The sequence below is a fragment of the Anarrhichthys ocellatus genome, unplaced genomic scaffold (genome assembly GCF_004355925.1).
Source record: "Anarrhichthys ocellatus isolate YVR2014 unplaced genomic scaffold, GSC_Weel_1.0 scaffold82, whole genome shotgun sequence".
Classification (NCBI taxonomy): Eukaryota; Metazoa; Chordata; class Actinopteri; order Perciformes; family Anarhichadidae; genus Anarrhichthys; species Anarrhichthys ocellatus.
This window is the reverse complement of record NW_022280112.1, coordinates 1,335,866-1,355,526: the sequence shown is the minus strand read 5'-3', so window position 1 is coordinate 1,355,526 and position 19,661 is coordinate 1,335,866. Positions and strand designations below refer to the sequence as shown.

General features: G+C 40.4%; 1 protein-coding gene across 1 annotated transcript in view; it reads right to left on the bottom strand.

The window, feature by feature from the left end:
- The window catches only part of LOC116398331 (cadherin-18-like), a 109,899-nt gene extending 90,577 nt beyond the window's left edge, over window positions 1-19,322 (bottom strand). The window contains exons 1-2 of the mRNA XM_031874544.1: window positions 19,107-19,322; window positions 5,007-6,407 (exon numbers count right to left, since the gene is read on the bottom strand). Of these exons, the coding sequence (XP_031730404.1) occupies window positions 5,007-5,894 (888 nt within the window). The 5' untranslated portion in view covers window positions 5,895-6,407; window positions 19,107-19,322. The remainder of the gene's footprint in view (window positions 1-5,006; window positions 6,408-19,106) is intronic.
- Between the last annotated feature and the right edge of the window lie 339 nt (window positions 19,323-19,661).

The window sequence follows — 19,661 nt, the reverse complement described above, 5'->3', positions numbered from 1 at the left end:
CTACCCTTTCAGGCCGTGTGCTGAGATTGAGTTTGTGAAAACTATAGACTATGTAGGAAGTGGACCGTGTCTCTGTGACACCACCCATTGGTTTGTGGATTGCCATTTTGAACATCTTGTTTTTTTACAACCAGAAGTGACATAAGAGGGTGGAGCTAAGTACAACGGAACGCTTTTAGGCTACCATAATGTTACAATTAACTTTGATAAAGTGAAGACACACTTGAAAGGGTTAAACTTGTAAGACAAAAACTTGGACAACTCCCAGAAGAGACATCGCCATGGTAGAGAGCTGTCAATCACAAGGTAGCCCCGCCCTAAAGCATACTCTGCTTTATTGTAACGGGTGTAGTAAGGACCCAGGAGCAGTACGACAAACACCAAAGACAGTTTGACTCAACACTTTATTTTCTTCAGCACCCACAACAGGAAGAATATTTACAGGAAAACAGTGGCAGTTTCTCGTGGTCGGGGACAGAAGGCTGAGTGAGTTACCGGGGCAGAGGCAAGGCGAGGTAGTCCGAAACAGGCAGGGTCGGCAACAGGGAATCAGTCCAAGGGTGTACGCGGGAAAGTATTGCATGGAAGCGGAGAACGATCTGGCAGTGAGTGTGTGTGTGAGGCAGGGGTTTAAATAGTGGAGGAGGCAGAGTGAGCAGGTGAGAGCAATGAGCTGATGAGGTGATGAGGTGAGTGTAATTGGCAGGTGCACTGAATGAACTGATTAGGTGAGTGAGAGGTGGAAAAAACTGGATAGTAGCAGCAGAGCTGTGACACTTTATGGTCTATCTGACTCTAAATGGACCATAATGTACTAAATGAAAATCATGCTGTATTGAAGAAGACTTGAAACTAGTGATTGAGACTATAAACACATTGTAACAATGTGGGGGCGAATGTGGTTTAGTGATAGAGCGGGTCGTCCTTCAATCGGTGGTTTGATCCCCGGCTCCGCTAGTCCAAGCCGATGTGTCCTTGAGCAAGACACTTAACCCCATATTGCTCCTTGTGCTAAGAATGGGTATGGATGATTAGATAGTCCTGATGGGCAGGTAGCACCTTGCATGGTTGCCCCTGCCATCAGTGTATGAATGGGTGTGAATGGATGAATGACGACATGTAGTGTTAAAGCGTTTTGAGTGGTCGGAAGACTAGGAAAGCATTACACAGGTACAAGTCCATTTACCATTTACTGAGGTAATAAATCTAGTAAGAAGTCATTTTCTCATAGACTTCTATACAACCAGAGGAGTCGCCCCCTGATTATTCAGAGAGAATGCAGCTTTAAGGCACTTCAGCATTGGATTTTTCAGAACCTGAGGTTGCCGCCTGGTGAAAACTAGTAAGCAAGCACAGATGCAAGGCTGAACAGTCAAGCTTCTGCAACTCCGAGTGGTAGTAGTACAAATGCAAAGTTGACCAAAGCTACTGTAAGAATCAAAACAAGACCAAGCCCGATGCAAGGATCACTATGTCTTGTGTGTTTCGTTGACAAAAATGTAAGAATATTATCTAGTTTAATATCAAATGATCTGGAACATGCCGAGTGGGGTTGATGAGTTCATCTGACAGGGCTGTGGGGTTACCGCAGATAACCTGAATTACTGCCTCATGGTTGTAACCCTTCACCAAAGAGTCAAGTTGCACTTTACATCCATGTCCCTCCAAATGTCATCACCTCATGATAAAAAAACAGGTTCACATGCAGTAGTGTATACTGCAAAATACATGGAGCAGGTCAATAACCACACTGTCCTAACCCAACCTTCATTTGTAACCATGGTGGTGTTTTTTTTTATTGAAGAAGAAGCTTCCTGATGGTGCAGAGATCACTGTTACAGAGACAGACAGAGCAGAGCTCTCACAAGCAAAGAGAACAAACAGCCAAACTGACCTGTTAGATTTAGTTAGATTTTGGAGATTATTTTAGATTCAAAAATGCATTATGTGTAACATAACACACTGCAGGTGAATGGAAGGAGAGATAATTTCCCAAAATAAAGTCTACATCTTTGTCACACATGCATTATTCGCATGCATGCGTATGCATGGCCAATTCGGCCAAATTGCCGGTCTGCCGGACAAATCTTGGTGTCTCAAGTCAGTTCTATCTGTACCTTGATTATGGTCACATTTAAGAAATCAACTTACTTAAGGTTACTGAAGTGCTTACTGAAGAGAGCAGAGCTGCCTCATGTTAAAGAATAAATCCACACCTCGAACTACTGCTGCTGCTGCTGCTCGAAAACAGCTACACTGGGTGTGAAGAGAGAACAGAGAAGAAGAGGCAGAAGAGGCAGTAGGGAGGCACAAACGAGGATTCGACGCTTCACCACACGTGACCTCAATGATGTGACATCAAGGTGAGGACAACTCGCAGAGGTTAAAATGCCTTTGACTAACTGATGAAGCCTCTGGGCCATGTATAATATTAAATATGAAAATATAGTTTTATATTTATAATATATGCAGATGTTACACAGAGCCTTGACAGCTTTTAGATGTGTATGTCTTTCTAATTATATATTTTCACAGTCTAACATCATATGTGTAGTTATTGGCCACACTATGGTAAGAAATATTGTAATAATATTTATATTCCCCAGGTGATTCATCCTGCTGACTTTTTCTGAAGCCCTTCTATGAGGAAACTCTTGGGTGGATCATCTGAAGGGCTGGCTATCGGTACGTATAGTTTCAAAACTTACACCTGCAATCGATCCTTTTCAAACCCAGATCAAGATGAAACTGACTATTTCTATGGTTTTGCACACAGCTAATCCCTGCAAGCGATCTTGGATTTATACCCCTGATGGAGTGCTAACAGTGGCAACAGTGTTGAAAGAGCAAATAGTTTCAACCTGGGGGTTACTCTTCTGGGACAACGAGGTCCAGCCACTAGCAGTGACCGCTGTATTAGCTCTGTGCAGTGTGGCAGCGATTAGCTGGCCAATGGGACACACACAGCTTCCATTCACGTGATGGGTATTAAACAAGTGACTTGTATTTATTTTGACTCTGGGAGACACCTACTTAAAGCAGCTGTAATCAATATATTTTATAATAACAGCGTATCAAATGACTCATAGTGATGAACCTACAGAGACTTGTCATCTGAATGCAGCTTTATGGAGCTTTACAGAGAGTTTCACTTCATTGTTTAGCTGCCTGGCTTTACTGTTTTGTTTCACTCTCACCGACAAAGCTCTACAAGCCCACTGCACACTAATCAGCAGCAAACAGCCGACAGATACAGTTACAGTCTCACTGGTAAACATAGAGCATTAAGTAGTCTCGTCAAGTCAAACTTCGCTTGTATAGCACATTTAACAACAACCATAGTCGACCAATCTGCTGAACAGGCACAAGACACAAATGACCAGAAAGCAAGAGTCCTGCTGGTGCAGATCAAATATTAAAATCAATCCTGAAACGAACAGGAAGCCTGTGGAGGGAGGCCGATACTGGTGATATGTGATCACCATTTTCATTCCCAATAAGTCCAACCGAGAGGTAACAAAAGCATGAGTAACTTGAGATCTTTGGGAGACAGATAGACCTTTACCACGGCTACAGTCTTAAATAGAAAAAGCTACTTTTGACCACTGAAGTCATTTTTTTGTCGAATTTGAAAGGAGCTGTCAAAAATCATGCTAAGATTCCTAACAACAGGTTGATAGTGATAGTAGGGCCCAAGAAGACCAACAGGGCCATCCAATAGGTCAGGTCATACAAATATAACGAGCTCAGAGCACCAGGGCTTTAGACAGAAAAGGTAGCTCAGAAATGAGCCTGAAATTAGGGAGAACAGAGCAGCTGGAACACACCCTGAGATAAGAGAGGTGTTTATCAATGACCCAACACTATTAAAAACTTATTTTAGTAGCTGAGAAGGAATACTTTAGGGGGCAATTTAAAGACTGCAGATGATGCACTACCTCCGATAATAAGGAGAATGTTACTGGCTCAAATTGTTTAAAGCCCGCTGGGCACAGAGGAGACACAAAAGGGTCTGGAGTGAAGGAGGTGGGTGAAATGGAAGTTAGAGAGTAGGTGTCGGAACAATACGATCTGTATCACAAGGATTTAGAAGAGAACTGGAAACATCAAAAAGAACGTCCGCCTCTCTTTTGACTCTCTCCTCCCTCATTGTTAAGTCTTGCATGGCGTAATCAGTGAATCAACTTATGATGATACTACATCCGCCATCTTTCTTTTTCTCTCTCCTCCCCCTCCTTCACACATAAACTCTCATACACACACACACACACACACACACACACACACACACACTCTCTCTCTCTCACCACATGATTGCTTGTTGCTTTTAGGTAGTATGCTTGGAATTGTATAATCAAATTGTAAATACTCTGTTATAATTTAAAGAGCAGGTTCTGTGAATATTTTGTGCATATGTGTTCTGATGATAGCTGGATGTTATAGTCAGTGCCCAAATCCAAGATGGCAACATCCAAAATGTCGAATTTGAGGCTTCAAAACCGCTTCTTTTATACAGTCTATGGTCCGGCTGCTAATAATCTCAGACTGTTTTGGGATTTGTTTGCTTCACTGACTGCCTACCTGTCTGACTTTGGTGACTCATTTGGTACCCACTCCCAAAACTGCTTCTGCATTCAGAAAGATTCTAATAATGCTATAATCAGATACAAATTCTATACATAGATACATTAGAACACATGTCCTTTTTAAAACTGTATTCTGAATACTGCATCGCAACATCGGTGTACACTGCTGTAAATTACAGACAAATTAAATGGAAGAGTCTGTATTTTGTTCCCAAGTTAGTAGTATTTCAGCAAGACATGAACGAATAAGCTGAAGAAATGTCAACATCAAGTGTGTGCTCTCTACTTAACACATGCCCAGAAATAGAAGAAAAGAAGAGGTTGAGGAAAACCAAGTGAATTTTCTCTGATCTATGAAATGCATTTATCTATGAACTGCATTGAAAGAAAAAAACATGTCAAATGACAAAGATGTCTTACCTTTCCAACGTATTGAGGTTCAGGCCCGATGTGTTCCTCCAGAACAAAGAACTGGTTCCAGATCCAGCCTCTCTTGGGTCGATAAGGGGAGTCCTTGTCAGTCCCCAGGAACTTGGTCTCGTTATTCTGTACTCTTATGGATGCTCTGAAGTTTGGGTTGGAGATCTTGTAGTTAGATTTTGCATTTGTATTTATTTGTGAAATTCGGAATTTGGAATGAGATCTAGGATTAGATAGTGTAGGAGGGCTGGCGTTGTAGTAGGTGCTGGGGTTGATTGTGTCGGATGAGTCAGATGTTTGATTAGGACTAGGTAGTAAAGATAATTTAGTGTTGGGGACAGACTCAGAATTTGTCTTTGGCCCGGACTCTGCTTTAGAGTTGGAGAATGCCTTGGGCTTTGGTGGTGGATTGGTTCTGGGGTTGATGTTTGAAAATTGCTTGGGATTGTTTAAGGTATATCTTGCCACCTGATTAGAATTTTGCCTTGAATTAGAACTCTGTTTGGGTGCATGCTCCAGCTTGAGTCTTCCGTTTGAGTTTGATGTGGTCGGGGAGATTGATGATGGTAAGTTTGAGTGTGCCTTATGCTTGTCAGTAAGATAGGACATTGTTTCAAGCCAAGGCTTCAGCTGAGTCTTGCTCCAGTGGTTGCTGCTCAAGCTTGAGTGCTGGCTGGGATTTACTGGAGACATGTGTTTTTCAGGAATGGAGCTTGGCAGTGGGGTTGGTTCTGGCAGTGACTTGAGCCGCGGATTAGGGTACAGGCTGGGGTTAGTGTGGGCACTCAGATCGACCCGGGTCCCATAACAACTCTGGGAGACAACACATAGGAAAACCACAAGAGGACAAAGACAGGAACTTGCAGCCACGCCTGCTGGAAGTGTCATTGTCAAGAAAGAATGGTCCAGAAATGTCTTCCCCTCTCACTTCCACGGTGTCATGCCGCTGTGGGCATACACAAACACTCGCACAAAGCCACAAACACCCTCAAACACACAGGTATACAGTCCTTTTCACAGTGCAGGGTAGTCATGAGTGTGCATACGGTGCGGTCCAACAAATCATTTCGCACAGTTTCCTCAGAAAAATAAAGAAGAACTCCATAATCTTGTTCAATCCGTTCAACTTTGTGTGGACAAGCGATGCTTCTTAATATGTTGCAGTCTGCTTCCTTTCAATATTTTTCCAGCAGATGAGAACCATTTGTTGTCTTTTGTAAAATGAACATAAACGAAGGTACAAGCAGTCCATATAATTGTAGTAAAGTCCATGAAAATGTTTTGCTTCAACAGCGTATATGATATCCACTAGGGCCGAAAGCTAGAGTCCTTTTTCTTCATGTTGAAAGCAAAAAAAAACAAAAGCTGGTTGGTCAGAGGCTCATCAAAGGTCTGCACTTCCTGAAACAGAAAAGATGAAATCCATGAACAACATTCTTTTTAGGTATGAACAAACTCTGATTAGTGCTGAACAAATAAGAAAAAGCCACTCTTTTAAAACCTCCCTGACAGCCTTCTATAATAATAGTCAGTTTTTCAGATTGGAGACCAAGTGTCAGTGCCAAGCTTTGGTTAAAGACAATTTTGTTGATTTATCTCTAGCCCATTCATTTTTAGCTTGTTACTAATTGCCAGTTTGAACATGAAGACAGATCTTTGTAATCACATTCCAAAATCACACAGAAGGGAATGTGTACTCAATGTATGTGTTGTTGTCATACCTAGTGTGTATATTCTTGCCACCGACATCGATGTGCTCAATCAATAACAAAAAAAGTGACATATGCTTCCAAGTGACATTTTAGTAGATGTTCCACAGTTGGGTTGTTCAATGTTGGGTTGTTCAATGTTAAGTGATCAACAATTGACCAAAAGAAGTCTTCCAAATACTAAGCAAGGAATGTCTGTCTATCTGTATGGTGTATGTGGGCATGTCCTCAGCATATCTCCACAACAGTTCATCCGATCTCGACTTCACTTCACTTCACACTTGGCGGGTGTATTGCTGGGGACCCCAAAGGAGTGTCGTGCCAAATTTAGCTCAATATTAATAAACTTTGAATAAAAAAAGCTAACAGTGCTCTGTGCAGCAGCGGGGGCAAGACTTCGGGGCTCTACAGACCGAATCGAGGATGTTGTCTGCAGCGGATTGTTTACTTTTGCTGCTAGATCCATGATATACTAACGTTAAAAACTCTTCTTCACTTCCCAGTGGTCAACAAGCAATGAGCAGTTCTTGATAAGACTGCAAGCAGTACTCTGACACAACTGACAAGGCTACAAGCAGTATTACCGGGAGCCAAGCAGTCAGCCCACGTGCTTGAATCTGCTTCAACTGATTTTTGGTCACAAGCTCCAAGACCAGCAGGTCAGAAGACAGCTCCAAGACTAACCAGTCGGGAAACAGACCCAAGACAAGCTTGTCGGGAACCAGCTCCAAAACCAGCTGGTCAGCCTGAAGAAGGAGAAATATGTGCCACAAATGGTGAAATTGGATCAAACATAATAGGGATGAAACCAGAGCCGACGTGAATGGTGGTGATAAATGTGTGGGAATTGAAGTATTCTTTTGAGCTTTTCATGCCAGACACCATCCTGAAAATTGTTCTGGACTGTACTAATTTGGGAAAAAAAGTGGATTGTAATTGGTTGAATTAGTAAGACCAAATGGAGAATCTATGGAATCCCTGTAGGATGCAGAAACTGAAAGAACTGGAACTGTTTAGGCCAACATTGTCTACGGGAAACTTCCAAACCATTTTCAGGTTTACTCATTTCCATAACCAAGACATAAAACCAGCTCAGTGACAGAGAGACACGCTCGCTTGTCAAGACATTGTCGGAAAAGTGGGTGGACCACCTTCCCCTGTTTGACAACTCTAGGCCTAATGTCACCGTTATGAGCAGCTTATGTTTTTCTAGGGCTGCTGCACCTTCATACCATCTAAACCTGTAAAATATGGAATCAAGATCGGCTTCATCCATATGCATGGAACTTGCAAGACTAAACAGGGAATCCAGAACAAGGAGCCCCTGAGAAGAACCAAGGGATACAGATTGTCTTGGATATGAAACAGGAACTCCATGCTCACAACATAACATGTGGTGCCTTTTTTAATAAACTGGGACAGGAGCTCCTCAAGAGTAAGCTGACGATAGCAGGAACACTACGAAAAACCATGCCAGAGCTCTCACCTCAGCTGTCGACTATATGAAACACGCCTGTAAGTCTCAGTTTGTATGTTTACATGTACGTGTGCGAGTAAGTAAGATCTCTGAATTTGTTTTCAATATTCTATGGTAAACATGACCTATTCCACCATGTCTTTATTATAATCACATTTTAGCAAACAAACAATTTCCATTTGTATTGATAAAAGTTTAAATCAGTGGTAAACGGCAAAGATTTATAAAAGCTGTCTATATAGCTTGTGATAGAGATTGAATGACTATATGTTCAGTATTTTTAGATACATTGTTATGGCTTTCATTTTTTGAAACCCCAATGGAGCATGAGAGTGGTATCTTCAGATGCCACTGTACTTTCCCCTGACACACCATGTGAATAGTTAAATCATTGTATCTCCAAGTTCTACACGAACACGCACTATTTACTGACTCTTCCACCTTTCTACATACTAACTTATCCACTTGCAAGCAAAAAGCTAGATATTTTCATCAAATCATACTTGTCTTCAGTTTCTCAACTCCATTTTTTTTGTTCTGTATTGTTAAAATTAACAAATTAGCATATAAGCTATAAAGGCAACTTGAGAACAACAGCATCTACCAAAAGTTTCAAATCCTCCTGTCAAAGAATGTGCTGCTCTGACAACTGAAATATGCTGCAAAGCCGGCACGCCTGTTGTTGGGCTTGTTTTGTATTTCCTGTCCTTATTGGCAGGATGTACTGCACATGAAGCCTGCTGGATTTATTTGCATTACCTTCAAGGTATATCCCTCCACCTGTCAGCTAAACCAGCTTCACCTACAAGAAAGCATAAACAATATGCAAGTGATGGAGCCTGGCCGAGGAAGCTTCTGCTGAAATGGTTCTACTTTTCTCCTGTCTCTTTTTCGGTTTTGTGGGAATAGTGATTGATTGATGGACAAAGATAAAATTAGAAGAAAATGGAGAGAATATATAACTTATGACCAGGTGCCAATTAAACGAGCATGTGAACATGTGATATATGAGATTAATCTCCTTGTTCTTGAGGAAATTATTCTTGAAATGATTACATATATGTTGTGTAGTTGTTCCCTTCATGTTAATACACACCATTAGATTTGCTGTTTCACACTAAAATGAATGTTGGCATTTGGATTTTGAATTGAATTTGCTTATTCTCGTGACTGTTATGAGGTGCATTCTATTAATGATACGTTAAGGTCCAGAAAACAAATACCCTTGGTAGAATCACTGGATTCTCTCTTTTAATCATAAAAAAACAGCTAATATTGCAAATAGGAGAAGTGTGTTCATCATATCTAACAGTTTCATTTGAAGCATATAAATCATTTAGAACGCAAATCTAATATTAAACCTTTATTTCCTGTCAGTGTGGTTGAACACGTTTATCTCTAAACGATAATACTACTTGGAATGGTTATGCGTTTTTATCCTGTGATGGCTGCCATTCTGTCAGAGCCCATTCCTCTGTTCCCATTGTGAATGCATTGTGAAGTGCCAAATTACTGCAATTACACAATTACATAAGTGAATTTGACAGTCCAGGGGCCAACCTGCCTTATCTGTACATCAAGTTCAATTTAACGTTTCAAGGATCTAATGGGTTCTAATAGGAGGATAACCCGCGTGTACTTAGTGTCCATGGATTATTCATTTAAGGAGGAGAAAGGGTGAAGTAAAAGGTCATATTTTGTGACTGTTTTGTACTCTGCATACTATGAGTACAGAGTGAGCCCTCAGAGTCAGCCAAATTAATTGTCAATATTGGACAATTCAGCGCCTCATGATTTACTTCCAGCTTTCAGTGCCAATGCAGTAACCCATGCAACACACGCACACACACTCTTATTATTTATCTTATATTATATATCTTCATATATATAATAAGACTAAGGAGGGGCTTTCAGGCTGTGGATACTGCCACATGACCCAAGTTTGTCCCCGTTGCCAAAGGAAACAAGCAAAGATGTGGCATACACTGGAGACGACAGTGCCATGTGTCACTGTAAATTCCTAAATCAGTACCCCTCTATCCTTGAAGGGCCTTGTTGACTTTACTTCCACTGCTGCAATAATAAAAGTTCACTCTCTCAATTTACAGTAAAGATGCACTTCTGCTTTTAGCTGCCGTGTGATGCTGCAGGTATTTAAAACACCCAAAGGAAAGAATCAGCCAGCAAAGCATCACTACGGACGTCTTTGTGAAATCATAGCCATTTAGTGACACCTGAACGACAATGTTGCATTCAGACAATAGTTACAGTAAAAAAAAGAATAACCAATGATCAGATTTAACATCATATTTAATACCACATTTTAAAGTAAGTGGAATAGGCCTACAAACTAGGGCTGTACCGATGTTTGTTTGTTTTACATTCAAAGTCTGTTGAGGTTTACGAATGGAGCTTCAAATTTGTGTTGTCATATTTTATGATGTCATCACCCTTATAAAACAATGTTAACATATAATTTGATGTTATTGTGGTTATAGAAATGTAATTTTTTGTGCTGTTGAATTGCTGCTAAACTGCCTCATTATTATAGTACAATACAATGTATACAGTGAACAGTGCATTACAGAGTGAGACTTGTTATTCAATGTATAGCTGAAAGAGGACAGCTAAAGAAAATGATTGAAATCAAATACATTTTTAAATAATTGTGACCTTTTGGATTCATACTGCACTTTAAACAGTGGACTTAATTTGACGGGATATGTTTCATTGATCAAACGCTTTGAACGGCCAGATATAAAACAGTACAACTAACTGCCCTTCGGCTCCAGTCCAAGGGCAGAGGCTATGCTACAACGTCTCTTGGTTCCTGGAGATCTATCAAAACCAATTAGCCATGGATTAGCATCCAATGTTGCTAATTATGATGCTAATTGGAGAGGAATACACAGCAGACCACTGAAGGAAGGCTGAGGCTGTGACTTGAATACTGACGAGGTTTCTTCCAGTTTAACTGGAAGTCAAGGTTTTCCAATTCATTTTTTGATTTAGTTTAACTAGTGTGAGTTTACCTTGAGTCACTTCTGCTTATTCAAAACAAAACATGTCTAATTGCTGCGCGTCGGGGCTTATTTAGAAATATTCAAGTGAAACACCATTTTGTACTTTTTTCTTTATTGACATTTTATGTATTGATTTAGTCGATAAATATACTAATATTGTGAACTTTATTTTTCAATTCATTTTCTATACATAATGATGGAGTGGTTTCTTGGTTGTCACTTGTTTTATTTTGTTTTATGTTGTGTTTTAATAAAGTTGGATCAGAAGGCACACATACATACACACATACATATATGCAGAAATACATACAAACATACATACATACATACAATCTCCTACGACAGATTGTTCCTCCAACAGTACTGCTACCTCTTCCCAGGAGTTCTTTCCTGTTATTATTTCAAGGGCCTCCTCGTCTCTTCTCCATGAGTGCAGGAGTACAGAACACAGTGCACCGTTACGCTGGTCCAAGTGGTCATCCTCTGCACAAACACTGAAGTATGCTTCTGGATAGCCAATGATGTTACTACACTCCTGGGTCAGGGGCAGTGATAAAAAACAAGAGAACACAAATACCTCATTGCCCGAGGAAACAAGTCTCCAGGTTATGGTAGCTTGGGATGAGCCTGTGAGTTTTAAGTGGCACTTCTCAACAGCAAAATAGTCAATAGCTTGGGTGCTAAAGGAACTATGTCTGATTCCAACAAAAGGCTTACAGGCAAAAGTGGCTTTTGTCTCCATGCTATTATTTGACAATTAGCCATCATCTTTGAAATAACTGAAATGATTGTTACCTCTACAATCTTTCAGAGGAAATACTGGCTGTATTCTACAAGATCCCTGTTTCCCTTCGAAATTACATCAAGTTTTTGGGACATAGAATGCATTTTCCTACATCCTCCATTCATTAAAGGGATAGTTCGGTGTTCTCAAATAAGGTTGGATAAGATACTCATCCATAGTCGAAGTGTAGTATTTACAGTGGATGGCGGTCGGCACGCCCCCAGTTTGGAGAAGCAGACAAACAAATTTACATCAGTTTAACTGTACACTCCATTTTGAATATTTTTACCGCTTTATCTGGCAATCAGATAGCCCTTTAGCCCTTTCTGATGGGAATTAAAGTTAAAGTGAAACCCATCTACACTTTCTTCAAAGACTCCGTTGCCAAAACCAGTATATATAAGTTTCATTTTCAGTTCCCTATCAGAAAATATTCTAAATATAGCATACACTTAGATTTTTTCTAATGGGACTTTATTTTAGGTATCTAAAATATGTTTTGCTGCTTCCCCCAGTCTGTTTCTCCAAACGGAGGGCGTGCCAACCTTTATCTACTGTAGGCTATACACTGACTGGATAAGTACCTCATACAACCTCACTTCTAAAGACTTGAACTAGCCTTTAATTAACATTTAAGACAATAACAAAGTCCAATAAAAGAAACATCTGACATGAAAGTCCATCTTTGAACCAGAACCGCGGTTTCAGGATAATTGCAAGTAAAATCCCCTTAATTTCCCACTATTTCCCTTGAGTCAGCTGCTACAGTAGACTTTATTAGTCGTAGAAATGGGACCACAGGCAGGAATCAACAGACCGTCTTTCTCTATTTTACTCTGAGTTAAGTTTAACATTGAAGTTATAGGGGTCAGCTTTTAAGTACTCTTAACCAAGCTCAAATACAGAAAGACGGCAAACATGCTCAGAAAGGTTAGCCGCACAGCAGCGTCTAATGTTAGTTATGAATGAAGGGTAAGATGGTAGTGAACCTAAAGCACATTCCAGTAGTACTCTCACATAAATAGACTGATTTTGATGTGGTGCTGAATAGTGCACCCAAATCCCAATACAGTATCTGAATGGCAGTTATAAAATAAATCAAATAGCAGTGTGGCAAAAAAACAACTAGAATGCTGTAAACAGCCAGCAGCACTAAATGAATCAATATGATCAAATGTGTCATAGTCAGTAATAGACAAGCATATGAAAGCATCCATTACAGCAAACATTCAGGGTGAGTGTTGGCCAGACGGTTACACTGTTAAATGCCTTGCTCCAGAGCACGGCACTGCAAGTTGCTGAAGTTCGAGGGCACAACTTGCAAGTGGTTCTGCTCACTCACTTTAGTGATTCATAACGTCACTCGTTAAAGCAAAAGCTGCTGCAGTGTACACGTCAAGGACTCAAACCTACAGGGGCCGCTAATGCACAACATCTGCTCCTCGAGGAAACACTTCCACGGTAAGTGAGCATTTTCGTAAGATGTCCCTTGATACTGGACATAAATGTGAGCAGACGTCATTTGTAAGCCATTTTTTATTCATATACACTTCCCCTGCAAAGTGCACCCCCGTAAGAATCAACTACTGGAATCATATTACTTGTAACGTGGTAAGAACTGTCACCTTATTGAAAAGGTGCATGCTGGAAAAAAGCTACAGCCTCCGACAAAAATACAACGTAAATTGTCTATACGCTTTATATATGAAGATACTGTTTAATGTTAAAGATTGATGAATTCAGTTTAAAATACATTTACACAGCACTATTCGATTAGGCGACTGTGTAACCATGACTAAGTGGAGAGCAGGGTCATCGATCGGCGGTTCGATCCCCGACTCTGGCTCATGTCAATGTGTCCTTGAGCAAGACACTTAACCCCAAAATTGCTCCCGTAGCTGTGCCTACGGTGTGTGTGAATGAGTTAGTTTGATAGGCAGTTGACACCTAGCCCCTGTCATCAGTGTGTGAATGGGTGAATGATGACAAGCAGTGTGAAAGCGCTTTGAGTGGTCGAAAAGACTAGAAGAACGCGATACAAGTACAGTCCATTTACCATTTATTCGTATCAGTACAATAAGTGTGATGTCTGAACCACCACTCTCATGCTCTCAATCTCCTTTACAGAAAGAAAATCCGGTGTTTCGCATTAAAGGCAGCCCAAAGGGCACAGTCCTTATTCCTGGTATGCTTTTATTTGGAGAAAAAAGCATGAAAGGTTGACTTCCAATGATGATAGCTTAACAGCAGACAAACATAATTCCTGTTGAAAAGAGAAACTTACTCTCCCTGAAACAGTCCAAGGCCTTCCCAAACTGATGACCCAAAGTTGGAGGCATATTATTGTCTCAAATATCACCGTACGCTGCGGCTGAGATTTAATTTCATTGTAGCTAAGGCTCCTTGACCACACCTCGGCAAACTAGTCCAGAATATATTAATATCTGTACAGCATACTGGTTAAGCCACTTGAGCCACATACATCAATTGTGATATTTGGCTAAATAAATAATATTGACAAGACACAGACGCCGACACAAACACACATATTCTATTGTCATGCCTTTCTTTGTTTGGTGTAAACTACTATAGATATCTGTGCACTGTTCGTCTCTTCTCCCTTCATTGTGTTCTCTTCTATGTAATCATGTAAAATGCATCTTAAATAGCTCTCTATTTCATACTCTGATGAGGTTACTCAGTGGACATTGGCTCAACAATGAGTCAGAATACATGTTTATGCAGGCGCATTCCATACAGCCAGTTTACCAATAAGTCAGGCTTAATTTGGCTAGTCTGAATCATTTTCAGTTGATTTGGTTACAAAAAGCTAATTCAACATCGTTACGGGGCAGGCTAGCTGTCCAGTAAGCCAGAGATGTTGCTTAACCAGACTTCATGTAACTCCAGAAGGCAATGATTCTACCACTGACCTTCTGGAGTAATGCCATATTATTTGACCTTATTAATCACTATCAGTCAAACAATTTAACAAATCAACTTAAGTAAATATTTAATCAAATAGTTAAATTATAATGAATGTAATTGATTCATAATGATTTATATTCATAATTATAAAGCTTAACTTGTTCATGGTTGGTGTAAAACAAATGTTGTACATAAGCAATAGCATACTTCATCCATTGGATTACAGTTGAATTGAATTCAATTACACTTCAGATTTTGCCTGATGTGAGGCATTAATGTGTGTCTATTCAGGCACTTATTATTCGGAGCCAAATTGGGAATTTTCTAGTGTAAATTATGATGGGACCCCTTATGGAAAATAATCACTGCAAATATTTCCCATCAAGACGATTCAAACCGACAGCGATGCAAATTTGCAACAATTTTTTTAGATCAGCGCAGGCAGAGGACCAACGACCAGGATCCTATTGACCAGAGCAGCATCTGTCAGTCTGTCTGAGGTAAACTGTTCTGAATCTTTAGTAAGGAATCCAAGTTCTCTCTTGTAAAGTTACACAGGGCTTTTATTGTGAAAGGTCAGAACAGAAGTGGATCTGGTCTGTGCTGACTTTGTCAAGGATGGAAGGAGAAATAAAGTGTGCAGTCTTGGCTCAGGCTACAGAGCCTCCGTGTTGTTGTACACTATGATTGGTTAATGTCTTTATTCACTGTGTGAAAGCTCAGAAAAATCAACCTCGTTCCAAAAGAAAATCCTTTTTAAATGAATATTCACAAAAAATTAATATTCACTAAAAATATATTGACTGGCAAAACAACGGCCCCGGTATGTAAAGGCCTTAACATACGAATAATGATACAAACTGTATTTACATGTTATCAACTGGTAGTAACTATAATGCCTCAGACATATTTTCCGTGTTCCGTATCCACAGACAGCTGTGCACTTGTACCGGTCACTTGCATTTGGCTCCATTACTGCAATTAAGGATCCGCATTGTCTGATGCGTGTGCATTTCTTGATCCATACTCCATTCCAGTTGGTAGAGGTAATGCACCATAATGTTGTTTGCCAGGAGTGGTTTCTTTGTATTTCTTTAAAGAGAAATAATATACATGTGGGTGATGGCGGATCTCCACGCACAATCTTTCTTCAAAACAAGCATTCACTTTCTTTCTTCTTGGCATACAAGCTAGACGTGCATATGCCATCAACTGAATTTTTACATTTACGGTAAATGGTATATAGACTGTACTTGTATAGCACTTTTATAGACTTACAACCACTCAAAGTGCTTTAACACTACATGTCATTATTCACACACATTTACACACCCTAGGCACAGCTTACAGAAGCAATTTGGGGTTAAGTGACTTGCTCAAGGACACATCAACATGGACTAGTGGAGCCAGGGATTGAACCGCTGATCCTCTGATTGAAGGGCGACCCGCTCTAACTGAGCCACAGTCGGCCACAGAACAAAAATGGAGCATGCGCAGTCGGCGCGCATGCTACACGTAGAGTCCGTTCTGTAGTCCTTTACATCAAGCGGACCAAAGCGAACACTCATGGACACGCAGACGTGGAAAGAATGAATTGGCCTTTTCTACGATATGACTTGAATATCAGATTGGATTATGCCTAAATATATAAAACCAATTGCTCTGGCAACCATCAACAGGTACAAGTCAGTCGGTCCATATGAATACAAAATATAAATACATTCGTAAAATAAAGAAACCTCATGTGCACATGTGCCATTACACACCGTCTCTGCTCTGACTTTATGCGTCACAGCTGACATGTTTATGTGTCTGCTGGGCACAAAATGTGAGCTGGATGGGAACCACATGAAAGGTTTTGTCATTGAACTCTTTGCATTCGTAAGTCAGTTGATGTAAACGGACAAGTCCGACAGCTAGATCATGGTCTGCTCTTAGAAATTTTGGGTTTTGAGTTTCATGCTTTCTGCTTTATTATTGAACATAGCAGCAGCAGCAGCAGCAGCAGCAGCGGACGTGTCTCTCACACACTAAAGAAATCTCAGCGCAGAGAGCAGTCAGTCATGCATTTAAATGCTTAACATGGGTTTTACCAGAAGGTTCTTCACATTTTTTTTGTTCTGTTACAATGGCATAATTATTAGATGTTTAATCTAGTTTAATCTGGTCACTTTTTGTCAGAATAAATCTATCCTCTCAAAAGCAGGCTGCGTGGCTCCAGATATAGCAATGCCTGTTGATTAGTCCACCACTTTGGAGACCAAAATATCTCAACAGATATTGAATGGACCACCATTCAACTAGTAACTAGTATCACAATTTAATCTGATTAGTACAATAACAAAGTCTACATCCAATGCTAGTGGCATTGTGAGGCTGTCCTTTGAGCATATTCCAACATCAGTATGCTAATGACTTGCATTCTTACATGTGCTAAACAGCATTAAACACAAAGTAGAGCTGAGGCTGATGGAAATGTCATGCGTTTTGAAAGTATTTGGTCATAACCCAAAGGATTGGACAAATTCAAACGTTGACCCGATGGCGCTAGATGAAAGGTTGAGGGATGAACAGTTTAAAAAATATATCCTCAGAATGATGTGAATGCGTTTATCAAATTTCATGGCAATGTAAATATTGCACGCAAAACCAATATTTGCTGCTGGTGGTGCTATGGGGAAAAAGTCAGGGGAACACTAAAGGTAATTGGGATTCAGCATAACTGTCTGAAACACATTTTGTGTAAATCCACCCACTGGATGTTCAGATATTTCACCGGGAGTGGCAACTTTGATATGCTGCTGGCACCAGAGGGTTAAGTCTACCTAAATAAACTACCAATGAAAGTAAGACTGGATGACTTTTTAACGTGACAAATCAGTAGGAAGTTTACATTCAGTTGATGATACCTTTACACTGATGGAATAACTGGAATGAATTGTCAAAAAGTGAAAGTGAGCAAATGAGTGAGTAGCACATGACATGTTTGTTGATGAAGTTAGTGCCGCGGAAATGTACATTATAATAATTTTATCACAACAACAAGTAATGGGGAGTACGTTTAGAGTTTGCATTAACTGGGGAACAGGCACAACTAGAAGTAAAGGCTCATTCAAGTCTGTTCCAAATAAAGGGCTTCTTCTCTCTGCAGTTCAGGTAAATAAAGATCATATCCACAATTTGAGAATTTTTTGGTAAGTAGGTCAAGGTGTATACATTGGATGGATGGGTGTATGAATGGCATAGTTACATTGGTCATTGTAACTGTTACAATGACCAATGATACCCTTGATGGCTGAACAAACACAAAGAACACTGGCACCCATGGAAAACCTAACTTCTCCAAACTGGTACATAATACATCTAAGAACATACAGACAAAAGAAATTGATTGATCAACGACCTCAGAAAATGGCAACATCACCACAAACATGAGCAAAAGGTGAAGGCAGAATAACCAACAAATGGAGATCATCACATTGACTCATCAACTTTTTAGTTGGTCTTAATTGGCTGCATTTGCACATGGAAAAACGAATCTTGTTTTACCAAGGGATTTACACATTTTACTGCTTTGGGTCACTGAGAAAGTCCCATCTCTGACAGAAAAGAGTAGAAATACCCCACTCTTAAAAAAAAAATCCACAGTTAAGGGTGAATGTTTAAAAAAATCTGCATTCATCCAGTTTCCTAGTCTGCATGTAAGACAGCAGAGAATTGATCACAGTCCTCAGTGAAAATGATTCCTTTTAAGCTCTGCTCTGCCTGGAGTCAAACTCCACCAATACACTGGCTGATAGGGCTATAGGTGTGAGTGTGTGTGCCAACAGTCAGCATATGTGCAGTCCTACAAAGAATATGCTCTATGGCCAAAACCACCAGCTTCACATATGGAGCGAATTCATCAACACACATACACACGTTCTCAAATAATGCACACACAATGGACACATCTCTCTCACACTCACACACACACACACACACACGTGGAGAGTATACTGTACCAATTGCAGGGACTTTTTCTATCACACATACACTCATACAAAGAAACAGCTGCAGTAGCTAAATAGCATTTTCTCAGCACTGAAGCTGGAATTTAAAAAAAAAAAAGATACAGACGGAGAGAAGAAGGAGATGAGTGCAAAACAAAGAAAGACAGGTAGAGATGATGGTCTTTACCTAGAGCAGACGGATGTGTTCGGACTCCCCCTCCTCACGCTATGTGACTCTCATCTGTCTGTTTCCCTCTCTCTCGATTCCGCTCACTGCCCGCCACTGTGGACAAGCAAGTGTGTATCTCTCTCTCTCTCTCTGTGGTTATAGCACTGAGAATAAAAGACTACCTCTGTTCAGACGGTCACCACCTCTCTCTCTCTTCACTCTGTCCCCTCCTTCTCTGCTCTATTTCCTAATCTCTCTCTCTCGCTCCCCCATTTGGTTTAATCTCCTCTCTCGTTCCCTCTCTGTCTTGGTATGGGTGCATGTGTATATATATTTTTCTCACTCTGCTTGCTTGCAGCCTCTGCGTCTCCAAAGTGAGACCACGATTGGCTGCTGCAACTAAATATGTACATACATACATACATACAGTACGAAGACACACACACACACATTGTAGACCAGTAAGCTACACACGTAAAAACACGTAAAGGTTTTTATGATTGGTTTCACATGCTCATTTCTGCAGTTTGCTCACACTCCTCTCTCTTCATCCCTCACTATGTTGGTGGGTGA